Source organism: Tigriopus californicus, chromosome 8 (assembly GCF_007210705.1).
Source record: "Tigriopus californicus strain San Diego chromosome 8, Tcal_SD_v2.1, whole genome shotgun sequence".
In the NCBI taxonomy this organism is placed as follows: Eukaryota; Metazoa; Arthropoda; class Copepoda; order Harpacticoida; family Harpacticidae; genus Tigriopus; species Tigriopus californicus.
In genome coordinates this window covers 912,182-937,141 of record NC_081447.1, presented here as the reverse complement: position 1 = coordinate 937,141, position 24,960 = coordinate 912,182, and the positions used below count along the sequence as shown (strand labels likewise).

The window sequence follows — 24,960 nt, the reverse complement described above, 5'->3', positions numbered from 1 at the left end:
AAAAAAGTGAAATACGACATGAGCATAAAAATAAAAGATATATGACTAAACTACTAGAGATAGGAAGAAATGAAAGCTAAAGAACAAAAGTGTCTTACCTTAAGCAGCCACGCGACCACTTACACAACACAACACACTCAGACCGGTCGTTTGAAGGGATCAGGAACAACAAAATGTTGCGACTGCTCTCTACAAAAGACGGGACTGAACTGAATGTCAACTCCATTTTGATTGAACGTCATGATTCGAAACTCATCCTCATTTAGTTCGATGTTTTGAGAGAGGACCCATTTGTATACAACGTCCAAGTCATTTTGGAGGTCTGTCTGGTTCTGTGAATTTCTTCCGAACACTAGCTTAGTATCGTCATCATAAAGAAATATTGAAGACTGAAGAGGTATTCCGTGTAGTGGTTCAATGAATAAAACGGACAAGATCGGACCCAGAATAGTTCCTTGAGGTACCCCAGATACCACGTTTCGAGGGCAGCCCAAGCAGCCGTCAACTCGAACGGCTTGTGTGCAGTTGGTGAGGAAATATCTGATCCAAGAGTAAATATTTCCTCCAACCCCTAGTTTACTTAAACAACTTAGCAGCAGAATATGATCCACTTTGTCAAATGCTTTAGTCCAAGAATATAACATCTACACAATTGCTATGTTGAAGTCCCTATATTACGCCGTCAAAGCGCTGAATCAATTGTGTCACAGTGCTAAAGTGGGCACGAAAACCATGCTGCTGGTCAGGAATGCTACCTTTTATGTAAAGGTATTCAAGAAGCTTTGTCGTAACAAGCTTTTCCATAACTTTGGAAACATTCGACGTTAATGAGATCGTTCGATAATTCAAAGGTTGATCCCTATCTCCTTCCTTATAAATGGGGACTATATGGGCATGTTTTAGTTACGTGGGTATCCTCCTCTCTGACAAAGAACGATTTATTAAATATGTAAAAATTGGACCGATGACTAACGATGTGCGTTTAAGGAACTGTGCTGTTACACTCTCAGGTCCTGGAGAGCTTGAAGGTTTCAGAGTTTTGATAGCCTATACCACTCCCTTCTCGTCAATCAATACGTCTTTAGAAATGAACTGTTGTCACTCAAACAGGGGTCATTTAGCACATGTTGAGTCGGAGATGAAAAGATCGACGAAAATTGATCGCCAAGGATATTAGCTACTTCTGTCGCATCAGAGACTTCTTCTCTATTAGGCAATCTAATTGGTCCTCTTGGCCTTTCGCTTAGAGTTGGCAAATGTGTAAAAAGCCATCGGGTTGGATTTAACTGAACCACTTTCTTCTCCCTCTGTGCCCGATCCTTTTCAAGCGAGTTTTTTAAAAGAACGTCCATGGTTTTAATTTTTCTGTAGATATTTCTCGATATTAACAAATGATCATCTAATGATTTCAATCTTTTTGTTAGAGACATTTGTTTTTGTCTGTATTTTGGTATGATGGTTTGATTTTCCTTGTTTGACAAGCTTGGTAATTTTAGTTGGTCACATGTGTTTTCAAATGAAGATATTAGCAGATTCATGGCGTCGTCAATGTTAGATTTATGTTCCATTTTGCGAACTAGGTCAAAATTGGCTAAACTGAAATTTATCTAGGGCCAGCGTTCTTCATGAAACCAAAACGTGACTAGTCCAGTTTTCAAGACATTTTTTTGAACTATTGATTTTTTCTCCCCAATGGTAGTGTATATTTCAAGCAAGCTATGATCCGATAATTTGGTTGGAGTGACCTGAATGGCTGAAATCAAATTCGGGATGCTTGAGAGTACTAAGTCTAGTATACTGTCGGTAGGCCTTCATATCGTTTTCCATGCCATGTGTTTGCATTGTTTTTGGATGAGGATGCAGTCGAAAAATTAGGAGAGAACGGCCTTGAAACAGGGATAGTCAAGCTTCTCAACTGATTGTCGCATACAGAGGACACTTCCTATTGTAGCCTTAGGTCTCTGAGTAAATAGTTTTCTTGCTTTTGTCCCAATATTCAAGAAGATGTGACTGTTTTGACGAAATTGTCGCACGTTTGTGTATTTTTCGACACTCTGTGCGTTAGGGTGTGTTAGAAACAGAGTTATACCATTAGGAAAATGATAGACGATTCAAGAGTAATTAAACTAAAAAATGAACTTTTTTCTTTTACACTTTAAAGTCTACCTTAAAGCCCAAGTTCCCATGCATATTATATTTGATAACATTGCGCTCCCAAAATTCGTTGCTGCCTGTCAAATGGTTTTAGGAGCCGTACTCTATGAAGTCTCCTTCATCTCGAATCGTTGGTCCTTGTTTACGGGAGCTCGTGACAGAATTAAGAATCAAAGATGAGGTTTATACAGAGACCATGCTCCACAACAGTCTACATGCATATGGTCAAGGGTGAGGTATTTGTTTCCTTACAAAACTTAACCATCATATAATATCTGATCCAACAACATTTCTTTGGTCTTTAATGTGCTTAGACAATGTGTTAGCTCGGGAATATTATGATCTCCCGACTCTTCGTCTTGAATTGTGGGAAGGAAATGAATGAGGCATATATTCCATCTTTCATTGTTTTTTACTAAGGGCCCTTCATCACTTTCGCAAGTTTTTTCAAGCATCCTGATTTCCTGACAAAAAAAAAATCAGTGCTGAGTTAACCATTTCTTCCACACAAGTACTCACACAAGTCACACTCTATGAAGATGTGCTGACTGATCGGTCGGGACAAAAGGGGGCTAAATGTATTGTAGGTGCACCTTAGAATATTTATTGTAAGAGAGAAGTGCTTTGATCGAGTTTAAGACTATGATACGAGCACTTCCCGGGGTACACCTCAGTATGGGTGGGTATTTTTGCTATGAATTCAGTCAAACTGATCAATTTGTTGACTTCATGAAGGATCCTAGTCGATTTGAATCTCTTGGATTCCGGGATGAATGTTTTGACTAGTTCAAGTAAGAGAATGACGACGGGGAACGCTCTTGAAAGAAGCAGTTCATCATTGCATACATGGAGACGAGATCTAGGAGTTGCTTTATTAATAATATTCGAGAATGAAGACCTGCTGTTGTTGCTTTGAAGGCTTTTCTTTCATCTTACTCTTGCTTCAATGATCCAGTTAGTGTACGTAAGAATATTCCAATTAGTTAGAAAGCTTCGTGATTGCTTTCATCATCCTCTTCAAAATTTGTACTTTCTGTGGAGAAACATTTCAAATAAAGGAGTACTTCGGGAATTGATCAGTAACGCCCATTTTAATTATTGAAATTTTTGGGATTGGGGCATATTTCTCATATGGCGACACAAACTGGGAAATTATCGACATGGCTCAAACTTGAGTCCTGTTTTCCATTGTTATCCAAAAAACCAATCAATCTCACTGGCTAATAATGTGCTAATACAAAGCATGCCTCTCTACCTCATCTTTCTTTGTCATTTTTGATAATCACCAAATTCGTTTCATTCATAAACCCATTGATCTATTGATGCAAAACTAGATTAATATTTAAGTATTGATTCACTCTCGTTTGGAGAATGCATTAATGAATTAGATCACATCATCTCATTTGATCTATTTTCTTATGCAAATATTGTAATCCTCACATTGGATCTTGAGACAGACATTTCAGCGGATTTTTGAGATCCGTCTCCTGTTGGGCAATTTTCGAACTTTCACGGTTTTATCTTATAATTCTAGATTCTTGAGGTATCATTGTGTAAGCTGACTGTTTCATAAGGAAAGGTGTTTACAGTTCATCATTAGAGCTCGTAATATTCGACTCGAAGTCAAATTTGGAAATGAGATGATGAAACTCCGTTGGAAAGTGTTCTTGATTAAATACACTCGACAGTTAAGGAGTACACGCTAGTTTATGATTAGTAGCAGAAAATATATTGATTTCCATCATTGACTTTTGTACTTTCTTTTCCACCCTACAACGTTTCTACTGCAAAATATGTTCTGAATATCTCTAATACAATACATAAAACCACAACCTATTTCACCTACCCTTGAGCAGAAAACAGAGAAAACACACTTTTGTCTTTTCAGGTCACGTCAAATTGATCGATGATGTACAAAATTGTAGGGTTTTGACACAAATGATGTCTCTGAAGCATGTTTCTAGTCTATGATTTGGCAATTTCAAGTATTGGAGGGACTCAACAATCTTTTCTGGCCAACGTGAGAAGTTCTTGACGTTTTGTTCAATCCTCTTAGTTTTGTGCAGTTTTATTGGAAAAAGTTGCCTTTGAAAGACGATGTAACTAGTAGGCCTGTGATGAGTGAAGTGCTTTTGAAAGGACTTCCAGCTGAAGTAATCCAATCATTTGGTCAAGTGTAGGATGTTGAATCCAACGTTTGTTTAAGACACAGAACGACTATAAACAAGACTTCCTTTGTGTCTTGCTTCGTTTGATCAATCCCTCAACTCGGGTTCCAAGACCTTCAAGATTATTGGAACCTTAATTAGTTCAAAGAAGTCGAGCGGAAAGTTCCAGCTAATCCTGCCAGACACTCCTCATGAAGAAGAAACACATTTTAATCGCTCGTAATTTCAACCTTGACAGTTCTCCCTGCCGCGGCACGTGCACAGAGGCCTTTGGAATTATGGAACATGGACAGGAAGAGGAATCTGATACCTACCGGGGAAAAGATGATATGTTTAACATTTGGAATAATTCTCAACTGGGCACGCTAAGCGATCAACGTGCTTCTCCGTCGGTGGGTCGGTAATTCATCCACCTTTGATGGCGCTCTCCTCGCCCTTTCCACGTTTCGAACAAGACTTTTTGGACGCGCGGGAAAACCGAGGAACTATCCAGGGCTGCCATTTCAAGATCGTGAAGTGTATTCTCCTCCCGGAACACGGGCTTTCATCACATAATATGCTGATATGATGGCTTGTTTCGGATCAATATTTATGAATCGTACTTGTACGTTTTAGGGGGACCCTGGGAGAGGCGCGTGTTTCTTTCATCCACGACCGTGCTTTTGGAGGACGAAGGAGGCCTCGGCAAGACCGGTCACGCCACAGACGTTCGTCCGTCAGTCCGTCAGTCTGTCAGAGAGTCAACCAGTCTGCTTCAATGAGAAATCATGGAAATATTTCAACCACCGGTGGAACAAGTCAAGCAAGGTAAAGGACGCAGTAAGTGATTTCCTCCCAAAGAAGGCGAGTGTTCCTATCCTCTGGGCTCGAAATGGACGCCAAGCCAGTTGAAGACGGAGGCCAAAATAAGCACATGGTTATTATTACTTCCTGAAGATCGAGTGGAGGAACATCCCATTTGCTTGTGTCGAGTGTTTCGGAAATAGCCTCATCCATCACAAGTGCATCCATCAACTTGGCATAATAACTCCAGGTCTAGCGTTTTACCGATCATTTTCTCGTTTGGCTTCATGACTTCATACTTTTGGCACCAACAGGATTTCTTTACACGACCTCGCTCAGTGTTCTGCAGGTCTACTTGATTAAAAATTGGGAGGCGTTAGATAGAGATACCCAAATAGGAGCATTTGCATTTTTAGCCCGATTACGTGACTCTTAAAGAAGGATTTACCGGCATGAGAGGTCCTAATAAAAAAGACGGCTTCCAGCCAATATTAGCGAGTGCTCAGAGCTTCGGTGCTTCAGACTTGAGAGTGTCAAAAACAAGGCGGTCACTTTCTGCGAAGGCCGCAAAGACCTACACCAAGAACGCCCAAGGTTGGACGTACACTATGCACCTGGCCAGGAAAAGGAGCAGAAAACTCTGGGCAAAGAATTCCCGAGACCCTCTTGGTCAAATGAAGGCTAATCCCTGATGTACTTCCATTGGCAAGGAAAACAAACTTTCTGGAGAACATTGTGGTGTTGCTCAAGAAATCCCAAACCAAAACTGAACAAGTGACCCTGATATGAAATCAAAAGTTATTCATACATAATTTCATAGCCTAACTCAAACATTTTTGCTAACGGGCAAAGCTTTACCAAGTTACACTTTTCCATTGTAGTCAGAATCGTCCGAGTCTTTTCTTGAAGCGGACGGAGACAATTCTTCAGGCTTTAAATTCCAAAAAGCCAGAACGCATTGCCTTCAAGAAGAATGAAGGGTCCGCGGCACTTCCATTTGCAAGTCATTTTCACTAATTAGTCCTTTGGAAACGTGGAAGGTACTTCTCATTGAGGAGTTGATTGGCAAACATGCATAAGCGTGCTTTATGGGTTATGCTTTCATTCACCGCCAATAAAAAAAGGCCAATTAGAACCGATTTCAAAATAGGACCCTATAGTAAGCCGCCAATCTCAGCCGAATGACAAAGGTTAAGGCTAAGGTCACGTAATGAAAAAAGTCCTAGTCCTTTCAAGTTAGCCCGTAGCTGGTTTAGTGTGGTTTTGTGGCTTTCACATAAAACGGGATTGAAGGGATTCAGAACACTCTTGTTACGGTTATTGGACACATCAAGGGCACTTAAATGTCATTGACTTCGCACAAGGGGAACTTTTCATGTACAGCAAAGTAGTCCAACTACAAATAAATCCGCTCTCTCTTTTTAACACTGGTTCGGATCAACCTCGGATCTTTGGGACCGCCAATACCTTTAGTAACATTTTCTGAATAGTTGTGTTTGGTTACTGTCTTAAAACTTGCATGAAACGCCGCCTTCTAAGTTGGACGCTCCTGTTCTTGTTATCTTTAGTCGATAGGCTGTGAAGTAACAAAGGCCTTGGTTCGTTTCATCTCTTGATTACACAAAGTGATGTCAATACTGCACTTGGACCCCAAGTTCTGTACAGCTTTATTATGGAAAACCCGTGTTCCAGGGAACAGATGCGCATTGATAGCTCAATGAAATAAACCTTGGCGAGTGTCAGATCTTTGAGCAGACTCGGTCATTGTCTGGAAGTGACATGCTAGCTCTATATCTTTTCCAAAAAAAGGCAAAGAGGATAACCAAGGCCATATTTTACGTTGATGAGGTACCGACTTGCCACGATATTTTAGCCAAAGCGGTGAATAACATGCCTTGTGAATTTCATGCATAGGTAAAATTTCTCGGAAGTACATATACTGGCTTCACATGCAAATAAATCATCAAAGTTTCTAGTTATTGGCTTTTCAATCACACTGCACGCATACTTGTGTACGCTGGAGAAGACTCATTTTGCTTTATATACATATATAAGATATGACCTACTGTCATCTGTTGCATAATGTACTCCTGTGTTTATACGATTCGCCCCATTGACAAGGCCTCGAGGGTTCCTTTTACGTTGCGGGAGTGTCCGTTTTAATCTCTTTCCGTCTCTCTCACATTTTCCAGACCTCACTCGCACGCCAAACCACGAGCAGATGATTAAGTGATGAAGTGATTCCGTCTTCTCCATGTCCTCCAACCAACGAGGACGGAATAAACATGTTTTCTCACCATGCCTCTCAAGGAGATTGTTTGGTCCCTCAAAATAGATCCGACCTTGGTCAAGCGTTCCAAAGCTCTTCTTCCCACATAGGAGCATCACAGCCATTCCGATCAGGGCTCACATTTTTCCAAGAAAACCTAACCAACCTTGATACGATTGATGACATATCAAGTGAGTCTAAATTGTGAAAAGACTCGATCAGTGACCTTAAAAGATGCGTAGGAACTTGCGCCCAAGTGAGTGAGTGAAAGTCTCGACATGTGAGAGCTAAGACATTCTAATTCCTCGCGGTGATCTCCGACATCTTGTGCTTAAGATGCCCGGGGGTCGACGGGGCTTGGTTGCCCCACAGAACACGTTTCTGGACAATCTCATTAAGAAGGCCAGTTCGGCTCCAGACACGAGTTTCGTTTTGGCCAATGCTCAAATCGTGGACTACCCCATGGTATATTGTTCCGAGGAGTTCTCCAAGATGTTGGGCTATCCAAGGTCGGAAGTGATGCAAAAACCAATACGCTGTGATTTTATGGTGGGGGTACTCACCGACAAGGAGACGTTGAGTAAGTTCCAAGAACTATCGGCCACCAAAAACAAACAATGCCTGGCCACTAAATACTCCCGTAGTAACCTACGGTAGCATGCATGCGCTAGGAGTTGGTATGCGTTGAAAATTATAGCACTTATTTGGCCTCCCTACTCGCATTACGTGGTCGCCGTATCCCTCTCAGCGAACTACTATATGCCGTATGTACAAAAATATGTACCAGTGCATGTCAGGGTGAAAAGAATCTCCTGTTCCGTTCTGGATCCGATTTTTCACTCTGGACATGAATTATTAAGCCCTTAAACCTAGTGGAAAAGAGCGGAAGTCGAGTGGCCGAACTGTTGCTATTGCTTCTTTTTATTCCAACCCACCACAAGACTGTTTGTCGACCATGGCCAAAAGACTCAAATCACATGGCCACTGACTAACTAACTCTCTAGTCCGAAAACTGGTTATGTTATTACTCCGGAGATGTTTATGCTTCCATCTACGAAATGGCTCAGTCCGTAAGGTTTTTTCAACCCTCTGCTACCGAATTGTTTGCCTTGAACAAAAGAAGAAGGCAATACATTCGGAAGAGATGAAGAGAGGCCTTTGAAAGGATTGAGCAAAAAGCCATACACCAAGGATTGTCGAGATCAAGCTCGCCCGTTTTGAAAAAAGACGGCGCCAAAAATGCTTATGGCATGTGAATCTCAAATTCAAAAGCTTACAGTGGATGAGCTTGAAATGAGGCCATAGGTAGATGGGCAGCTTCAAGTGAAATGGCTAAGTAAGCGCCCGTAAGTTGTTCGCTCTGCTTCCTCTTCCAAAGTCCTTGAATTTTTCCGAGCCGTTGCTTTCCAACCGGGTTAAAATGGTGCAGAAAACTTTAAGAGCTTTTAGGAGATGGTGTGACGAGAAAACCTCGAGACTTTTTGAAAAAAGTTTCACAAACATTCGACTAGCCTTAGCAGTCAAGGTATGATACCATCAGAGCTCCCTCTCTTTCTCATGGTGTTTAAAAGTAGAGTGTCTCAGGATTTTCAGATCCATCATTATCATCAACATCATATTTTTGATTATCGATCTTGATTGTGAAGTTGGTTCATTTCGAGTTTAAGGCAGAAAGCGGAAGGAAAGAAATCCTTGCCATAGAAGACTCATGACGGAACATTCATATTTACACGCTTTTTAGTCTGCAGTGCAATCTTCTTCCTCAGAGACCCTTCTTGTCTCGACGAAGAAACGCCTTGAGAGATGGTTGTCTGACTGTCTTTTCAAAGTGCCAAAACGTGACACCCATACATCGCACGCAGCTGGATCTATTTCAAAAAAAGCACCTCGAGGTTTGAGCTGAACTTTGGGCCTTGAGCGCGACCTTGGGGCGAAGTAATAGTTGCTAAGGTTAGGTCAAATCAGAAGAGATTGGCAAGACTGCGGTATTTGTTGGGGCCAACGTCAAAAGTCTGGAAAAGTCCAAGAAAAGACCACTGAGATTGTCACGTCTTTCCTGGGCAAATTTGAGCTTCAAAAGCGACTGAGCTGTTTTGACATGTGGATCACGATTCATGAGACACACAACTCTTCGTTTTGAACAGGTGCGGCAAAACATTCGAAAAGTCGAGTTACCACGTAGCTCATATGATGGAAATTGAAAGTTTGATTGGGTAGACTTTTGGAAAAATACCATCATACCATTCCGTGTAGAAAAGCAAGTTTTTTTAATGGGTTGGAGTAATCTTAAAATATCAAATATGCTTTGTTAAACTTCATAGGATATGCTTCTTATGCGCAAAAGTAGCTTCTAATCCCTTTCCAAATTTGAAATATGTTACATGGTTCTTCGCAAATGAAAGATTCAAAAAAATCATTGGAGCGTTTATGAACCATATTTGAGATCGGATTGGATCCAAAGAATCGTGAACGATTAATCGTCCAGATTAAGAGTTTCTTTTCACGGTGTTCCGCAAGCCGATCCATCCGTTCGTACTTCTGTCTGTTGGTATGACCAATCTCACGCAGTAAAGAAACTCACTCCATTTGTCATTCATACGGCCATTTGTCTTCATAATGGCATGTTTTTGGGAGGAGCCCCTAATCCTTGGGGGCCTGCCATCCACAATTTTCCAATGATAACAGGATCGAAAAAATGGAACAGGTACTCTTTCGTTATCCCTCATCGTTTTGCTTCAAAGTAAACAAGCCAACAAACGAACGAACGAACCAAAGAACGAAGGGAATGACTGAGCGAAGCACCAACGATGGAAGGAGGGAAGGAAGGAAGGAAGCTCTCGCTCATCCACGTGAACAGTATTTGTGAGTGAGTGAGTCTGAAGTTCGGTACGTATGAATGTCCCCTCCAACGATCCATTCACCTTTAGCTTTACAGCGTGTGTTTGTGAAGAACATTACACCGACTATTGATTTTCGCTGGGAGAGACAAGGAGACAGGGACAGAGGCTAGAAATTGGAAGGAACATGACATGTTGCACATGATTAATTCAGGAACGGTAATTTCCTCGACGAACTTTATCGTCAAAATACCACGGCCTCATTAGATGTGGATGTCTCCAAAATGGACGGGGAGGAACGGCGATCAAGATTAAGGCCAAAAATGCATGCGTGGGGTAAATGGTGCAACTTATATTCAAAAATTCTTCCAGAACAAACAAATGCAAAACGCATCCTTTTCAAGGAGTACTACGTGAAAATCTGCTTGGCTTTGTTTAGATGTTGAGAATATTCCATTTCCAAAATTAAAGCAAGAACCATTTGTCTAATTCTTCAGAAAACATTTTTGTTCATCTCGCTCTTTGTAAAGGCGATACTTTAGAGTAGGGTTGTTAACCAGTTTTGCACTAAGTAAAACATTAACTACTGTCTCAGGGTTGTTTCTGACGACGAAACAAACACTCGGGTTCCAGCCGTAAGAGTTCTTCTGGACCAAAGTGACCAATATGTCGCGATTCTTTTGTATCAAAAGAGTAATTGAACTAAAGATCTAATGATTCACTAAAAATCAAGAAATAGCTCCTCAATACCCAATTGATCTTTTTTGTCACTCGCGTCTTCCGGGATCTTTCAAAAATTGCAAAATGTCTCGGATCATACGTGTCATCCCATCAGTCATCTTTACTGCCCTACATTAGACCCGAGGTCGTTGGATATTACTCCCCATATACAAATTGGGACGTTTTTCATTCGCATTTTCTCACAGACTTGGGATGAACCAAGTTTCTGTTTAAGAGGAAACAAATTCTTTACCGCGGTTCTTTCATAAACACGAGTGATTATTATTAGCATGATTATACCCGACATTTACGTGCAACAGACGCCAAGTATGATGAAAAATGGCTACCGAATCAATATTTGAGAGCTGACGACGAATATTTGGAAATGGGTCTCTGTCATCCTGGGGACTGTATTTCGTGTACAAAAGACTTTGAACTTTATTGGTTCCATGCCCTGAAGATACATGATTATTTCAGTGGAAAAAAATCAATCGATTTCGGTATCATCCATTTTCGAGCCAAGAACGAAAGAGAATTGTCATGGAAACGGTCCGATAAAGTGATGAGAAAACGTGTTCCAATATCCAACTTTAGTTGAAGACTCCGAACGAGGTCAACTAATCAATATTTGTGCCAGCCTCATCAGTTCAACATGGTTCGCTTTGAAACCCCTTTTGTCTTCTTTGTCTCATTTCAGATAAGATATCTGAAGCTCTAAGCAGAATGGAAGGAGGTTCCTATGAGGTTCTCTTCTATAAGAAGAATGGCCACGCCATTTGGCTTCAACTGGATATCACGGAGATTCGGAACGCTCAAAGGGTGGTGGTCCTTTTCCTATGCGCATTCAGGGACATCACGGCCTTTAAAGAACCCCTGGAAGGAGGCAGTGTGATGATGAGCAATCTGAGCAAATTTGCCAAACTGGCGTGGACCATAACTCGATCTCGCAACAATGGCTCTAATCAGACCAACAAAGTCATGAATAATTCTCGGAGTAGCGTCAATCTCATTACTCAAGTCAGCACCACCCAAGGTCAAGGTTTGCGAACCGATCTGCCCAAACCGACGTTTCTCGAGTCACTTCCCGAGTACAAACATGACCCACCCAAGACTCCGCAGCACATTTTGCTGCATTACTCCACGTTCAAAGTGGTGTGGGATTGGGTCATCCTAGGACTCACATTTTATACTGTTATCATGGTGCCGTTTAATTTGGCGATTAATCGCACTTTCAATAACGAAGACATCAGCCTACTAGTGGTGGACTCCATAGTCGATCTCATTTTTTTCATCGATATCATTTTCAACTTCCACACGTCGTTTGTGGGCACGGATGGATCAGTGATCGTGGATGAGACCAAGATCCGTCAGAATTATCTCCGCTCAGGATTCGCTATCGACGTCATGGCTTGTCTACCCTACGATGCGTTGAGCATGTTTGATCTCTCCGAGGATAAAAGCACCTATGGGAACATCTTCTCGATCCTCAAGGTAATGCGGTTATTCCGCTTGGGACGAGTGGCTCGAGCATTGCACAGATTCTTGGAGAGCAGTTTCGCATTACTATTGCTCATGTTGAGCTTTTACATGATCGTGGCACATTGGTTCGCATGCATTTGGTATGTGATCGGAAAAGAGGACCTCAAAAGCGGAATTCAATATGGGTGGCTTTCGTCCTTGGCCAATCGAACCGAAGATTACTTCATCTTGGCCCGGGATGAGCGGCAAAATGGCAGTGTGGCAATAATTGGAGGTCCTCCGCTTAAAAGCATTTACATCACATCGTTGTACTTTACCATGACATGCATGACCTCCATAGGATTTGGAAACGTAGCCGCCGAGACGGATTCCGAGAAAACCTTCAGTGTGTGTATGATGATGATCTCGTCCCTGCTTTACGCAGCCATTTTTGGACATGTGACCACGATCATCCACAACATGACCCTGGCAACGGCCAAGTATCATGAAATGTTGAACTCCGTCAAAGAGTTCATGATCTTGAACGAGGTTCCAAAGAACCTTTGTGAGCGTGTACTGGACTACGTCGTTTCCAAATGGACGAACACAAAGGGTGTAGACCAAGATCGAGTTCTCAGCGTATGTCCCAAAGACATGAGGGCCGACATCTGTGTTCATTTGAACCGTCGGGTGTTTAACGGCTGTCCAGCCTTCCGCTTGGCAAGCGACGGATGTTTGAGGGCTTTAGCCGTCAACTTTGACACGATGCATTGTGCTCCCGGGGACTTCATTTTTCGAAAGGGTGAGTCCATTCGAGAGCTCTCATTTGTGGTCTCTGGGTCCTTGGAGGTCATCCAAGATGGCGAGATCCTGGCCTTCCTCAGCAAGGGCGATGTGTTTGGCGATGCCCAGTGGAAGGAGCACCAATTGGCCAAGTCGGCGGTCCATGTCCGAGCTTTGACGTATTGTGACATCCACATGATCAATGTGGAGAAGCTGAAGGATGTTCTGGAGTTCTATAAAGCGTTTTCTCAAACGTTTGCCCGCAATCTAACGCTTACGTACGATTTATCCAAGAGAACCGTGATCTTCAAAGTTTCTGACCGCAAAATGGAAAAAGTTCTCAATGATGTTCAACAGTACGAACCACCGTTCACGCCTGCTCAAGTAAGTTCATAAGGCGTTCTAACTGAGAGGAAAAAGCAAAAAGAAACTTTCTTAATAAAACTCAAAGGCACTGTAGGTTTCTTGATTGAAGCCGAAAAATTGGCAAAAAGTTGGTTGAGGTTTGGTCTCTGCCAGGTAATAATTGGCGCTTCACCTTTGACCAATGATTGGAAACTAAAGCCATCGCATCGCTAAGCTTCCAACGAAACAAGTCACGTGTCACGTCTTTCTCTTTCTAACTTTGATGTGCCATGATTGCTGCTTCCTAAAATATCGGCTCGTGCGAGATTCCAAGGACATTCAAATCGATCACATTTGCGGAAGATAAATATTGGGAAAAGAGAAAACATTGTTCATCGTTCACAAGTCGGGCCAATGACGCGTTTGAAACAATCTGACATTTTCATTTAACATATTAATAATCACTTTTCACTTAATTTCAACTGGATCAAAGGGAAGATTAACATGTCAATCTTTCTCTCCCAAAATAAAGGTCATGCTCCTCAAAAAGGCTGTAAACAAATTCAAAGGCCAGATTATGGACGGCTCTGTCTCGGCCGGTTCAGAGAGTGGCCGAAGAAGCACCTCACCTCGAGTTCTTCGCGAGCGCATCATTAACCGTCTCAATGCCAATGCTTCCAAAAATGGGAGCGCCCATCTCGGCTCCCTCGGGGATGTCTCTCCTCCCATTCGACCCAGTACCAGTAAGATGATGTTTGCCGACACCGACTCCAACCGATCTTCCGTCAAAGATCTCTTCAGTGACAAACCCAAGGGCATGCAGGCCAAGAACGAGTTTGCGGAGGGTAGGGCGGGAGGTAGCCGAAAGTGGAAATTCATGCGTCAAAAATCGCAACAAATGATGTCGGTGCTTTCCCCAACCAATGAGATCAAAGTTGAATCCTCCGCCGCCATGCTCAATGAGTTCAGCGATGCCTTAAACGAATATCGTGGCGAGATTCGAACCAATCTGGCTCAGCTGGATGCCAAGATCAACCGGTTAGAAGCGGTTATGGTCAACTTGTCAGAGAGACTACCGCAGATCCTTAGTAACAATGGCTCCTCCTCAGGGGTGCCGCCATCTACATCACAACCAATGTCCAGGAAGAGAGTATAGTGAACAACCTCATGGAGATTATTTTGGATACCAAACATAACGGCACCAAAGAAAATACAAACCAACTACTCGTCAGAAGTTCAATCACATATAGTAGATTACGTGTACCATACAACGAAAGCATTTTGTAGTTCGAGAAAATAACTTGTTCTTGTTCCATCGATCAATTAGACAAAACCGATGCGTCGAAACTCAGGTGCATCAAACTTGTATACCTCGATGCTAACGACAGGAAGAGGCACAATGTGCTCATGGCATTATGAAACAGGTTGCTTCAGCACTGCCTTTTATGCTTATATATAGATGGCTTTTTAGGAGTTCCAATATAAACACCTATCTAGCTTCATGGGTGTTTAACCGGGTTCATTCACGGTTAGCGGCTGAGAAGTGACCTGCAAATTTTTTTTGCCTTACCCCATGTCTGATTTTCTCTTCTTCTTTCATGTGTAGTGTTTCTTACAGGAGATACATATTACCGTATTATATTGTGGTATAATTCATTATTAGACCTCGGAAGAAAGGTAGAAAAAAATCTGTATAAAAGATAACTGAAAGGTGGAAAAAAGTTACAAAAAGCTAACAAATGGGGGAAAAAATGTCAAAAAAGGTAAAAGCAAGGTAACAAAATCAATCATAAAAGGGTGAAAATTCTGCAATATTTGTTTAAAAAGTTCAAAAAACATTGTAAAGTTTGTTTAAATGTGCCCAAAAGATGATATCTTATTTTTGGATTTGGTATGAAGTGACCTTTTTCAATCTCATCAAAAGGGTTGCCCTTATTCATAACCATATTTCGAGTTTGTTTTCTACTCATTCAATTTTTTCAACAAGTGAGCATGAAAAATGTCAAAAAGGTGCAAAACAGAGTTTTGGTAATTTGTCCAAATTTTTTTTTTTGGTTTGTTTCTTCACGGGCTTTTCTAACCGCTACAGGGAATGTAATCTCCAGTACTATCAAAATGAAAAGTAATAATTTGTCTATTTAGTACCTTTCAATCTTTATATGATATTTGGTCTACCAACGAATTTGAGTTGGCAGAAAATGTGACTGAAAAGGGTAAAAAAACTAGGCTTTAGGTTTTTAACTTCTTTTCCTGGGTCCAGTGATAACTTGTTGTGCTCCTAAATTAAATCAAATGGAAAATGAAAAAAGCTTTTTAACCACCGTGTTTAGCTGATTCATGTTGACCCAGGTTTTTTTTTGTTTTTGTTTTTTGATCCAGTCATTTGATCGAGCTAAAAAATGTATGTGTATGTTATTTTGGTGAATATTATTCGAATACAAAAACGCATTGCGTTTTTGATAGGTGATAACTAAGGGTAGGAAAGGTATCTTTTTTTTTTGGTTAAGTTAAGTTTTGAAGAACATATCGAGGTTTTTTTCCACGAATTTTAACCATGAAGTAACCTAAAACTGAGGATTTTCGGGGAGATTCAAGGTTTTTTTGTCATGGTTAGGGGAAATTCAGGAGAAATACTGGGTGGAAAGAAGTTCAGGGCTACTTTGGCCGTGTGTGACAATGTTTGTATTCACTCAAAGATTTGTTAAACCATGAACCCATATTTTCATCCACATGAACTTTTGAACACCTACAGTGGTGCTATATTGCAAGTGATCTAATTTTAGCCTAAAGGCTATTGGTGACCCTCCCACAGTTTTCACCAAAACAACGTTCAAAAATGCCAGTGAGCACTGTCTTGATGTCAGGTTAGGGCCAAAAGTCAGAGGGTTACCAATCTCCATTATACTTCATTTGGATTATTCACGGTTTGGTGCTAAGTTTTTCAATAGTTCCTTTTGATGAAAATATGATTGAGGAAGTTTTGGAGGACGGGGGAAGAATTTTGAGGAGACGCAAAGAGTTACCCTTAATTTCTGCCCACCCTGTATAGTGCATTTCATATGATAGCTTGTACAAACTATTTTCTCTACAGACCGAATGATAAAACCATTGATCGTATTTGTTTTTTCGTTTTTGAACCAATTTCTTCATTTTAGTTATCTATGCCTTTAATTCAAGGTGTATTTTACTTATTTTTTTAACTACAGGGTTGGCCACGTAAAACCTGGCAGAGAATATCGCGAATTTTGTAAAGGGAGAGGTCGAGTTTTGGGTTTGAGGGAATGACGTTTCATGTTTGGGCTAATTAAGTAAGTAAACGTTATTCTACATTTCCTCCTCTATTTTTAACTACAGTCTGGAACCAATGGGTTGCCTCTGCACAGATTTGCCGCACTAGTTCCGCTGGAATTTCTTCCCAGGCAGCCTTTAAAGCGGCGATCAAAGCCTCGACAATTGGGTCCCCAGCTTCCTCTCTAGAATTGTCTAAACGGAAGAATCTATTTGATTTAAATCTGGGGAGGAGGGCGATTAAGAGTTTTTTGTCCCAAAATCCATCAAAATTGGCCTTGCGCCAGTCTTGCGTGATACGTCAGGTATGGGCAGGAGCATCATTGTTCATAAAGATATATATCCATGTTCCCTTTGCTATTCATTGACCCACGGGAGCACTTTTTGCTCAAGAAGCTCGAAGTAAACCTCAGTGTTGACCTTCACACCCTGTGCAATGACAATCAGGGATGCCTTGAGGCCAATGTCACATACCGCTACCCAGACCATGATGCTGGCAGGATGTTGGCGAACAAATACTGTTCTTAAACTCACAAGAATGTCCTTGAGGTTCTTCCCATAAATCCGGTCATTTTGCCTGTTCCAGGCCCGTTGAACGGTAAAGATTTTCTCGTCACTCCAGATAATCGCTGGCCGCGTCAGTTAGTAGCTGAGCCTTTATTTCCCATCTTCGTTCAAGCCTCTTGCCCACTGTAACCTCAGGCAGTACTTGTCTGCGCTAAAATTTGATCACCTTCGATTACTTTTCTGAGGCTGGCTCAGGATATTTTGTACTCCTTGGACATCTGGGCAACGCTACGTTGGGGGTTCCTCTTGATCTTTTGTCTGACCATGGTGATGCGGACGCGTGTTCGAATTGGTCGAGTTCTTGGCTTTCTGGACTTTTCCTCCACGTTTCCAGTCTTTTTGAAGCGAACAATGATGTCATGGACAGAAGATTTGGCCTACCCTGTATAAAGTAAGCTTTTTGTATCCAATTGCCTTTGGTCGTCACACAATAATGGTATTAATTTTAGGGACCACTCATCTACTTTGTCCTGGACCATGATTTCAGAATGCTTCAAAATGTGATTTTCACTCAGAATTCACAGATGTGTGCCTATATTATGATTCAATTTTTGTGAGGTAAAGGCAAGATTGACTACCTCTACCTACTATTTCTGAGCACAAAGAGCAAGAAGATCGTGAAATCAATAATCAACCAATTTTTGCCTTAATAGCCACCACAATGCATGAATAACCAAACAACTTAAAGAATCGCCTTTTAATAATTTAGTTTAACGTTTTCACAACTTATTTTGGATGGTTGTCATAAACTAAATAAACTACATTGCCCAAAATCACAAGCTATTTTTCCGACCCTAGTGATAACAATTGGTCACGTGACCGGATCATCTCTGAAACATTGATTCCGGTTCATTCGAAACGTTCTTTCACGTTCCTTCCTTCACCTTCTCCTCTGGGTTTCCTCTCGCTAAACAAGCCTTGTATTTTTTTGACATTTTTTTCTCACCAACTCTTAAAAAATGTTTTTCAGCTCTCCACCCTCTAATTTCTCGCATCCATTTTATCTTTTGTAGGCCAAACGTAGGTTTCGTGAACAGAGCGAAATTCAAACGGAAGGTAGTTATGTGTAATAGCAGAACCTCAATTTTCAGAAACCTCTGATGTTTGCATATATTTGACATGTTTCTTCTCTTCTTCGTATCATTGGTATGTTAAGACCAATCATAAGAAATATATGGTTACCAATTTGGACTCACAATGTGAGAAATTTCACTGGAAAGTGCAATTGAGAATATTTTGTTTGCCTGGTACCAGCGTTTTTCAACTGTCTGGTACTCACATTTCATGGGGAAAATACTTAGTGTGTGTGTGTGTGTGTATGTTTAATCGCCATTATTCTTGTCCTTGGGACCAGCATTTTACTATGCAACTAGAATGGTTCATGCTAGCTCGTAGTGCTTGGGCAACATAATCAGTAGATATTAAAAGAGTGAAAAATAGAAATAATAATGCCCGTAGACAAGGTCAAATGTTCGACAGCCTTATCACAAGTCACGCTGTTGACAAGAGGGGGGCTTCCTTGGTCAGGGTTAGTGCAACGGTTTGAGCTCTGTGCTTGTTAAAGGCATTCCGGAGGTTCTCAGACTTGTTCCACACAGTGAAAGCATGTACCGCGAATGTGTTGGGCCGCTCAGTGGTTGTTAAGATCCGTCGTCTTGGAGCGGGGGCATCTCACATGGTCTCTCCCGGAATCAATACAAGGAAACATAACCCGTCCAAGTAAGTTCATGTCGCCGTTTGCCCCGTCCGTACTTTGGTGGGCCTTCCAGCCCTCAATTGCAATGGCTCTGCTGGTAAACCCATTGATTGAGGAGAGTCCTGATTTCTGGCCAAGATCATAAAATCTTCAGTTTGTCGGTTATTTTCGTTCCTGTGATGGAACGTGCCACGTTTTTGATGGCCACTTGAAATTTCTAAAAAGCGCTTGAAGGTGCAGCTTCGTCATTTTCAAAGCGTGGATGGGCAAAAATCGCCAGGGCATGGTTAGTTTTTCCAATCAATTGGCTCAAGTACTGGCCCCTTGGTAAGTGATGGCGTATTTATGGATCAAAGCGGCACGTGTAGATAGGATTTGGCCACCCCTGTAATGTACGTCATGGAAGTGAACATATGATCAAATTTAACTCCAAGGAGCTCTATTTGTTGGGAACAACAAACCTTGGCACCATTCACAGTCAGAGAAGGCAGCCACGTCATAAGCCCTGAAATTTCCACTAATCATGACCTGAGTTTTGGTAGCATTCATCACCAGACTATTTTTTGTGGCAAAGCGTAAGAATGTTGAGGCTCTTGAGCCGAGGAGAGTCTTGAGAGATTTGAGGTCATCTGCAACCACCCAGATTGCAGTATCGTCTGCATATCCAATGTTTCGTTCTCACCAACTCCAACGTAATCTGGCATATCGGTCATTAATATGAGGTAGAGAATTGGACCGGGAAAGACCTCTGGCTCGTTCTGAACCGCACGTTGTTAAAAGTGGACATGGTGCCATTCCCATCGACTGGTTGTGCTCCGCTAGAACTGTAGGGGTAAATCCATGCAAGTCGCACGCCCAATATGATGAGATTCTAAAACCATAGAGGAAGCAAGACCTTGAGAGTGCGATCGGACCTAACCAGGCGGACTCGTTTTCAGAGCGAATGGGTGACAGCTGAAAGGCTGTAAGGGAATGGTATGTGAATTTTCAATCGACTGGAGTGGCATTGTCCATTGGTTACCAATTCAGCTGCACTAAAAGACCACAACAATCTCGATCGTTACTCTTCTATGTTCATTTTCTATGATTAAATCATGCCAGGCGGACTAGTTTTCAGAGCGAATGAATGTCAGCTGACCGGCTGCTAGGGTATAATTTCTGATTGTAGAGGCGTTGCTTTCCATCCATTTTAACCCCTTCAACTTGTGCAAAAGAAAACAAAATAGTCTCGAAAATTGCACACTATACCCCACTTGACAACATTTGAATTTATATTTTATTGCTGATTAGGCTTTGTCAGGGCTAATTTCTATATCCAGATAACATTTTGATATTCATACTTTTTACTATTTTAAACGCCATCATTGTAAATGTCTAAAGAAAAGTTCTTATCGAAATACCCTCAAGCTGAAAAGGGATCTCATTCATTGGAAGTATCTGGGAATCAGCCGCCAAGTTGTCCACGATAATCAGGACGATCACTGAAGTCGCATGTTAAGTTTCAAAAGTGAATTTAACATTGTCAGGTGCATTCCCCACTCTCTTATTAGAAATATGATGGTTTGTCCTTCAGTTTGGTAGGTTGTCAACCCTGGACAATTTTTCATTAATGAACAGGATGACTTGTTTTTCACTCTTTATTTCATTTAGTAAGAACTTGGATCGGGCAAATCTTTTGCACTATTGCATTCATGATGAGATGTTTCTTCTTCCTAGCCCTCGACATGGGGCCAAAGTATCTTATGGTCCTTCAGACATTGGTTTCCTGCACACCCATGGTGACCCTGATTGATTCGTCTTAATTTGATGTTTGAAGGCATTAATCATTGCCGGGATCCATACTGATTTCTCAGGCTTTGAACCTATTTCTAATATCATTGACAACTTGACGGCTGATTCCCAGGTTCTTTCCAATGAATGAGGCCCGTATTCCGTATTCTGCGTGAGGTCATTTCGATCACAACTTTTCTTTTGACATTAACAATGATGCCGTTCAAAATATAAAAAAAAGTTTATTTATTAACATATTGTCTGGATATGCAAGCTAGCCCTGATTAAGTCGAACCTTAAAGACGACAAATCATCATTAAAATCTAGATTCAAATTTTATTAAGTTAAATATGTCGCATGGGGTACTTAAAGTTGAAAGGAAAAGTTTATGGGAAAGTTTCAAAGACCGAATTATGAGAACCTAAGTTTATTAAGATTGGCCTTTTTGAGCGAATTGAGAATTCCGTCAAGAGCACTCGTTATTTGTGTCAGTCGAAGGACAAGGCAATAAATCTTAACTTGGTCTAGAAATCCTGCGGTCTTCGGTATGACCTACTGTGCTCTCTTCATTGCAACGGAGCATGTCAGTAACACACTTGATCCTCGAAAAGGAATTGTCACAATGTTCTGGACAAGACTTTCGCCAAATCTAGAGACCTACCACTTGCATGGTATCTTGCCAACCTGTCTTCTTTTTTCGCAATTGACTCAAAGACATAACGTTAAGCTTAGGGAAAGTATTAATGAGATTTGCCGCGATTGGCCCCTTCATCAAGGGGGACAGAATGTGATACAATTTGTACTATAGATCGAACTATAGATTTAAGATGCTTACAACGGCAAACAATCATCTCAGAGAATCAAATGGTTCATACAAAACAAAAGCATTTGCGAGTTTCACGTTTTTTGAACAGGCAGGCGGATTTTTGTAAGGACACAAAGGACATGGTGGTCCTCACTTGACAAATCAGCCTTCTCAATATTTTCAAATGCTTACTGATCCATCATCGGTAGACTTCGATTTTGTTGGAAAAAGACTGGAAAGCGCTCTAGAACAGATCATGTGACCCTAGTTTCCTTTCTTCGTTCCTTTGCATTGACGCTCTTTTTTCACCTTTAATTTGCTCCTCCTCCGCTCGCTCCACATTTTTGAGCACACGTGGCAACTAGTTCCACTTTTCGACCTATCTCAACATTGAAGGTAAGAAGGAGTACGAATGTCACGGAATCAAGAGCGTTCGTTCTGTCTAGATTTATGGAGCCAATAAATATCTTTTAAGGGCCTAAGACAAGTCCTGTTGGCTGAGAGAGCAAATGGGACGAAGATCACACTTTTATTCTTCAATTCGTGCTCAAAAGGGGCCAAATCTTTTTTTTTACTAAACGGATATCTCCCCCTACTTCGTTGCAACTCACCAGAACTCATGTACTGTTTTTCAAGCAAACTCGTGTGATAGCATCATAATTAGACGAGATTGAGGTCAACTTGAAACCCTGGAGAACACGCACCGCTTCTCGCACAAGCGTTCGTTTGAGTTGCTGGGGATAAAAGTACTTTCCAGTGCATCAACATGAAATGATTGACTCCTACACTGACATAGGTATCAGAGAAGACCTGAAGAATTCGACCACAACAAATTCAGTTCGGGAGTCTTTTCAGTCCTTGGAGCATTTGCTACTGCCCTCGGGGATTGGGATCTCTAAACATGCGCCACCAAGTCTTATGTAACCGTTAGTGCGGGTCAAGGAAAGTTAGCTCCCGCTCTCGCAATCTTGTCGAGTTTAAAGCGGCCTATGCTAAGATCTAAGCAAACAAGCTGGGCCTTGTGTGTGTTCAGCTCTTCGCACCACTCAATGACATTTCTCAAGGTGGATTCACAAATTGCTAGCCGAAAAAAAACGAGTTGGCAACCCTCGTGATGTCCCAGGGAGTATAGGTACTCTTCCTAAAGATCAGAGACATTAATTGAGATCCACGACGCCTATAACTCGCATCCAAGAGTGATAGAAGATGTCCATAAAGTCGAGGAAGGCGTGCTTTTTGTGCCAAAAGCCCTGCGATAGTCAATGTCCTTATTGCCAGTCTGTGTGGTTTTGCTCTGACATTCATTTCCAACTCCATCGACTGGAAGATCAAAGTTATTGCTGTCCTTATGAGGTGGATGTGAAGGCTGGCATTGGTCGCATTCTCCGCGCCACTCGGGCCATCAAGGCTATGGAAATTGTTTTAATCGACCCTGGGACCGTGGTGGGACCCAACTATTCTTCCACTCCAGTGTGTTTGGATTGTCTGTCAAGCGTTGATGGGTCTTTCTTGTGTCCCTGCTGTCGATTTCCACTTTGTTCCACTGACTGCTCGACCGGGTCAATGCACCAGGACGAATGTCTCATCCTGGGACGGTGCTTGGATCGACCGGAGGCCCTTCAAATCAAGGGACCCGAGCATGAAACCAATGCCTATTCGATCATCACCCCTTTGAGAACACTTCTACTCAAGGAAAGTGGAACTGACGCCTGGCAAAGGACCGACGAATTGATGGACCACCATCAAGAGCGACGGCAGAATCTGGAAGAGTGGACCTGGTACCAAAAGAATGTGGTCGACTTCATTCGACACAACCTGGGACTGACTCAATTCTCCGAGGTGGACGTCCATCGGGCGATTGGGATTCTTAACGTTAATGCAGTGACGCTTCAGTATCCCAGAAAATCGGGAGGGGGCGCCAATCCCAAGGATGTCAAAAAGGGTAAAGGGATCTATCCCATATTTGCCATCATGTCGCATTACTGCATTTGCAACGCCCGCTACACCATCGATCCCAAGACGTCGGAAATGTATGTCCGAGCTCGTCGGCCCATCATGAGGGGAGAGGAGCTCTCGGTCCAATATCTATCGGCCTTGTCCGGGACTTTTAAGCGGCGCAAGAAAATCAGAAGCGAGTGGCACTTTGATTGCTTGTGCCGTCGGTGCTCGGATCCCAGTGAATGTGCCACGAACATTAGCGCTGTCAACTGTTTTAGTTGCGAAAATGGATACCTCTTACCGGCCAACCCACTCGATTACGAGTCTTCTTGGATTTGCCAGAAATGTGGACATGCCGTATCGTCCTCGAAAATCGAGGAACTGGTTGACAGTATTCAAAGCGAATTGGATGACATTGGTGGGAGTGATGAATTTCACCGCTACGAGGATTTCATCGCGTCCTACCAAGGCATTATGCTCCATCCCAACCATTACTTACTCATGACCGCCACCCGGAATCTTATTCAATTTTACACGTACAGCGCGGGAAATGAGGTTCTTGCCTACGAAACGCTCAAACGGAAACTCCAGCTTTGCCAAAACTTTTGGATGGTTCTCACGAGAGTGGATCCAGGATACTCGGAGATCCGGAACTTTGTGCAGAAAGAGTTAAATTTCTGCAAACTTTTGTTAAGCCAACAGGACTACCACTCGGGTAAAATTGGTAAAGAGGAGTATTTGCTGAACTCGCGGCAAAGTCTTCTCGCCTTGGATGAAGTGGAGCGGAACAAGAAACTGATCGAAAAGAATATCTCCTAATCTGACAGAGCAAACTTATGCCTTTGCATTATACACCAAACATATTGTACATCTCTAATCATCCCAGATCTCTCCTGCAAGTAGCTCGTACCGTTTGAATTGTTCATAACTAACACAAACATGAAGTGAAGCCAATAAATTGTCCTTGCGTTTGAGCAAAAGATTTTGACTATCTCGTGACAGAAAAGGCGAAGGTCAACAGTTATTGCCTTTATTCAGATAGATTTCTCATTACAAGAGACAAAATGCAAAATATTTTTTTCGTGTTAATATGAAAAGTACGAGTTGAATTATGCAATTGATACAATAAATAGGAGATCGAAATAACTATCACTTGATTTAAAGTTCTTATTGTATTACACATCAATAACAAAATATTAGAAAAAAAATCATCTATGTATAATCAAATCAATTATTTGAGACCCCAAGCGTAATATGAACACCTTGATATGATCAATTCAATTTTCGAGGGACAGCCTAACGTTCCTGGTGTGATTCATGACAAACAACTCCCTCAAGTTCTGCTTTAGTTGTCAAAACTGCACGGAGAAGCGCTGGAG

General features: G+C 41.8%; 3 protein-coding genes and 1 long non-coding RNA gene across 4 annotated transcripts in view; 3 read left to right on the top strand and 1 right to left on the bottom strand.

Moving 5' to 3' along the window:
- Window positions 1–5,071: 5,071 nt before the first annotated feature.
- Window positions 5,072–15,156, top strand: LOC131885601 (potassium voltage-gated channel protein eag-like). The gene is made up of 4 exons (XM_059233692.1): window positions 5,072–5,355; window positions 7,298–7,954; window positions 11,629–13,556; window positions 14,050–15,156. The coding sequence occupies exons 2-4, from the start codon at window positions 7,711–7,713 to the stop codon at window positions 14,671–14,673; spliced, it is 2,796 nt and encodes a 931-aa protein (XP_059089675.1). The 5' UTR covers window positions 5,072–5,355; window positions 7,298–7,710; the 3' UTR covers window positions 14,674–15,156.
- A 3,521-nt stretch (window positions 15,157–18,677) lies between these two features.
- On the bottom strand, window positions 18,678–20,023 carry LOC131885828 (uncharacterized). Its single transcript, XR_009373868.1, has 2 exons — window positions 19,530–20,023; window positions 18,678–19,453 (listed from the first exon to the last, which is right to left on the bottom strand). It is a non-coding gene; the product is annotated as an uncharacterized LOC131885828 (long non-coding RNA).
- The window catches only part of LOC131885823 (larval cuticle protein LCP-17-like), a 39,158-nt gene continuing 33,059 nt past the window's right edge, over window positions 18,862–24,960 (top strand). Inside the window, exon 1 of the mRNA XM_059234002.1 lies at window positions 18,862–19,091. The gene's annotated coding sequence lies outside the window, so the exon portion shown is untranslated. The remainder of the gene's footprint in view (window positions 19,092–24,960) is intronic.
- On the top strand, window positions 22,507–24,806 carry LOC131885821 (SET domain-containing protein SmydA-8-like). Its single transcript, XM_059233998.1, has one exon. The coding sequence runs from the start codon at window positions 22,850–22,852 to the stop codon at window positions 24,398–24,400; it is 1,551 nt and encodes a 516-aa protein (XP_059089981.1). The 5' UTR covers window positions 22,507–22,849; the 3' UTR covers window positions 24,401–24,806.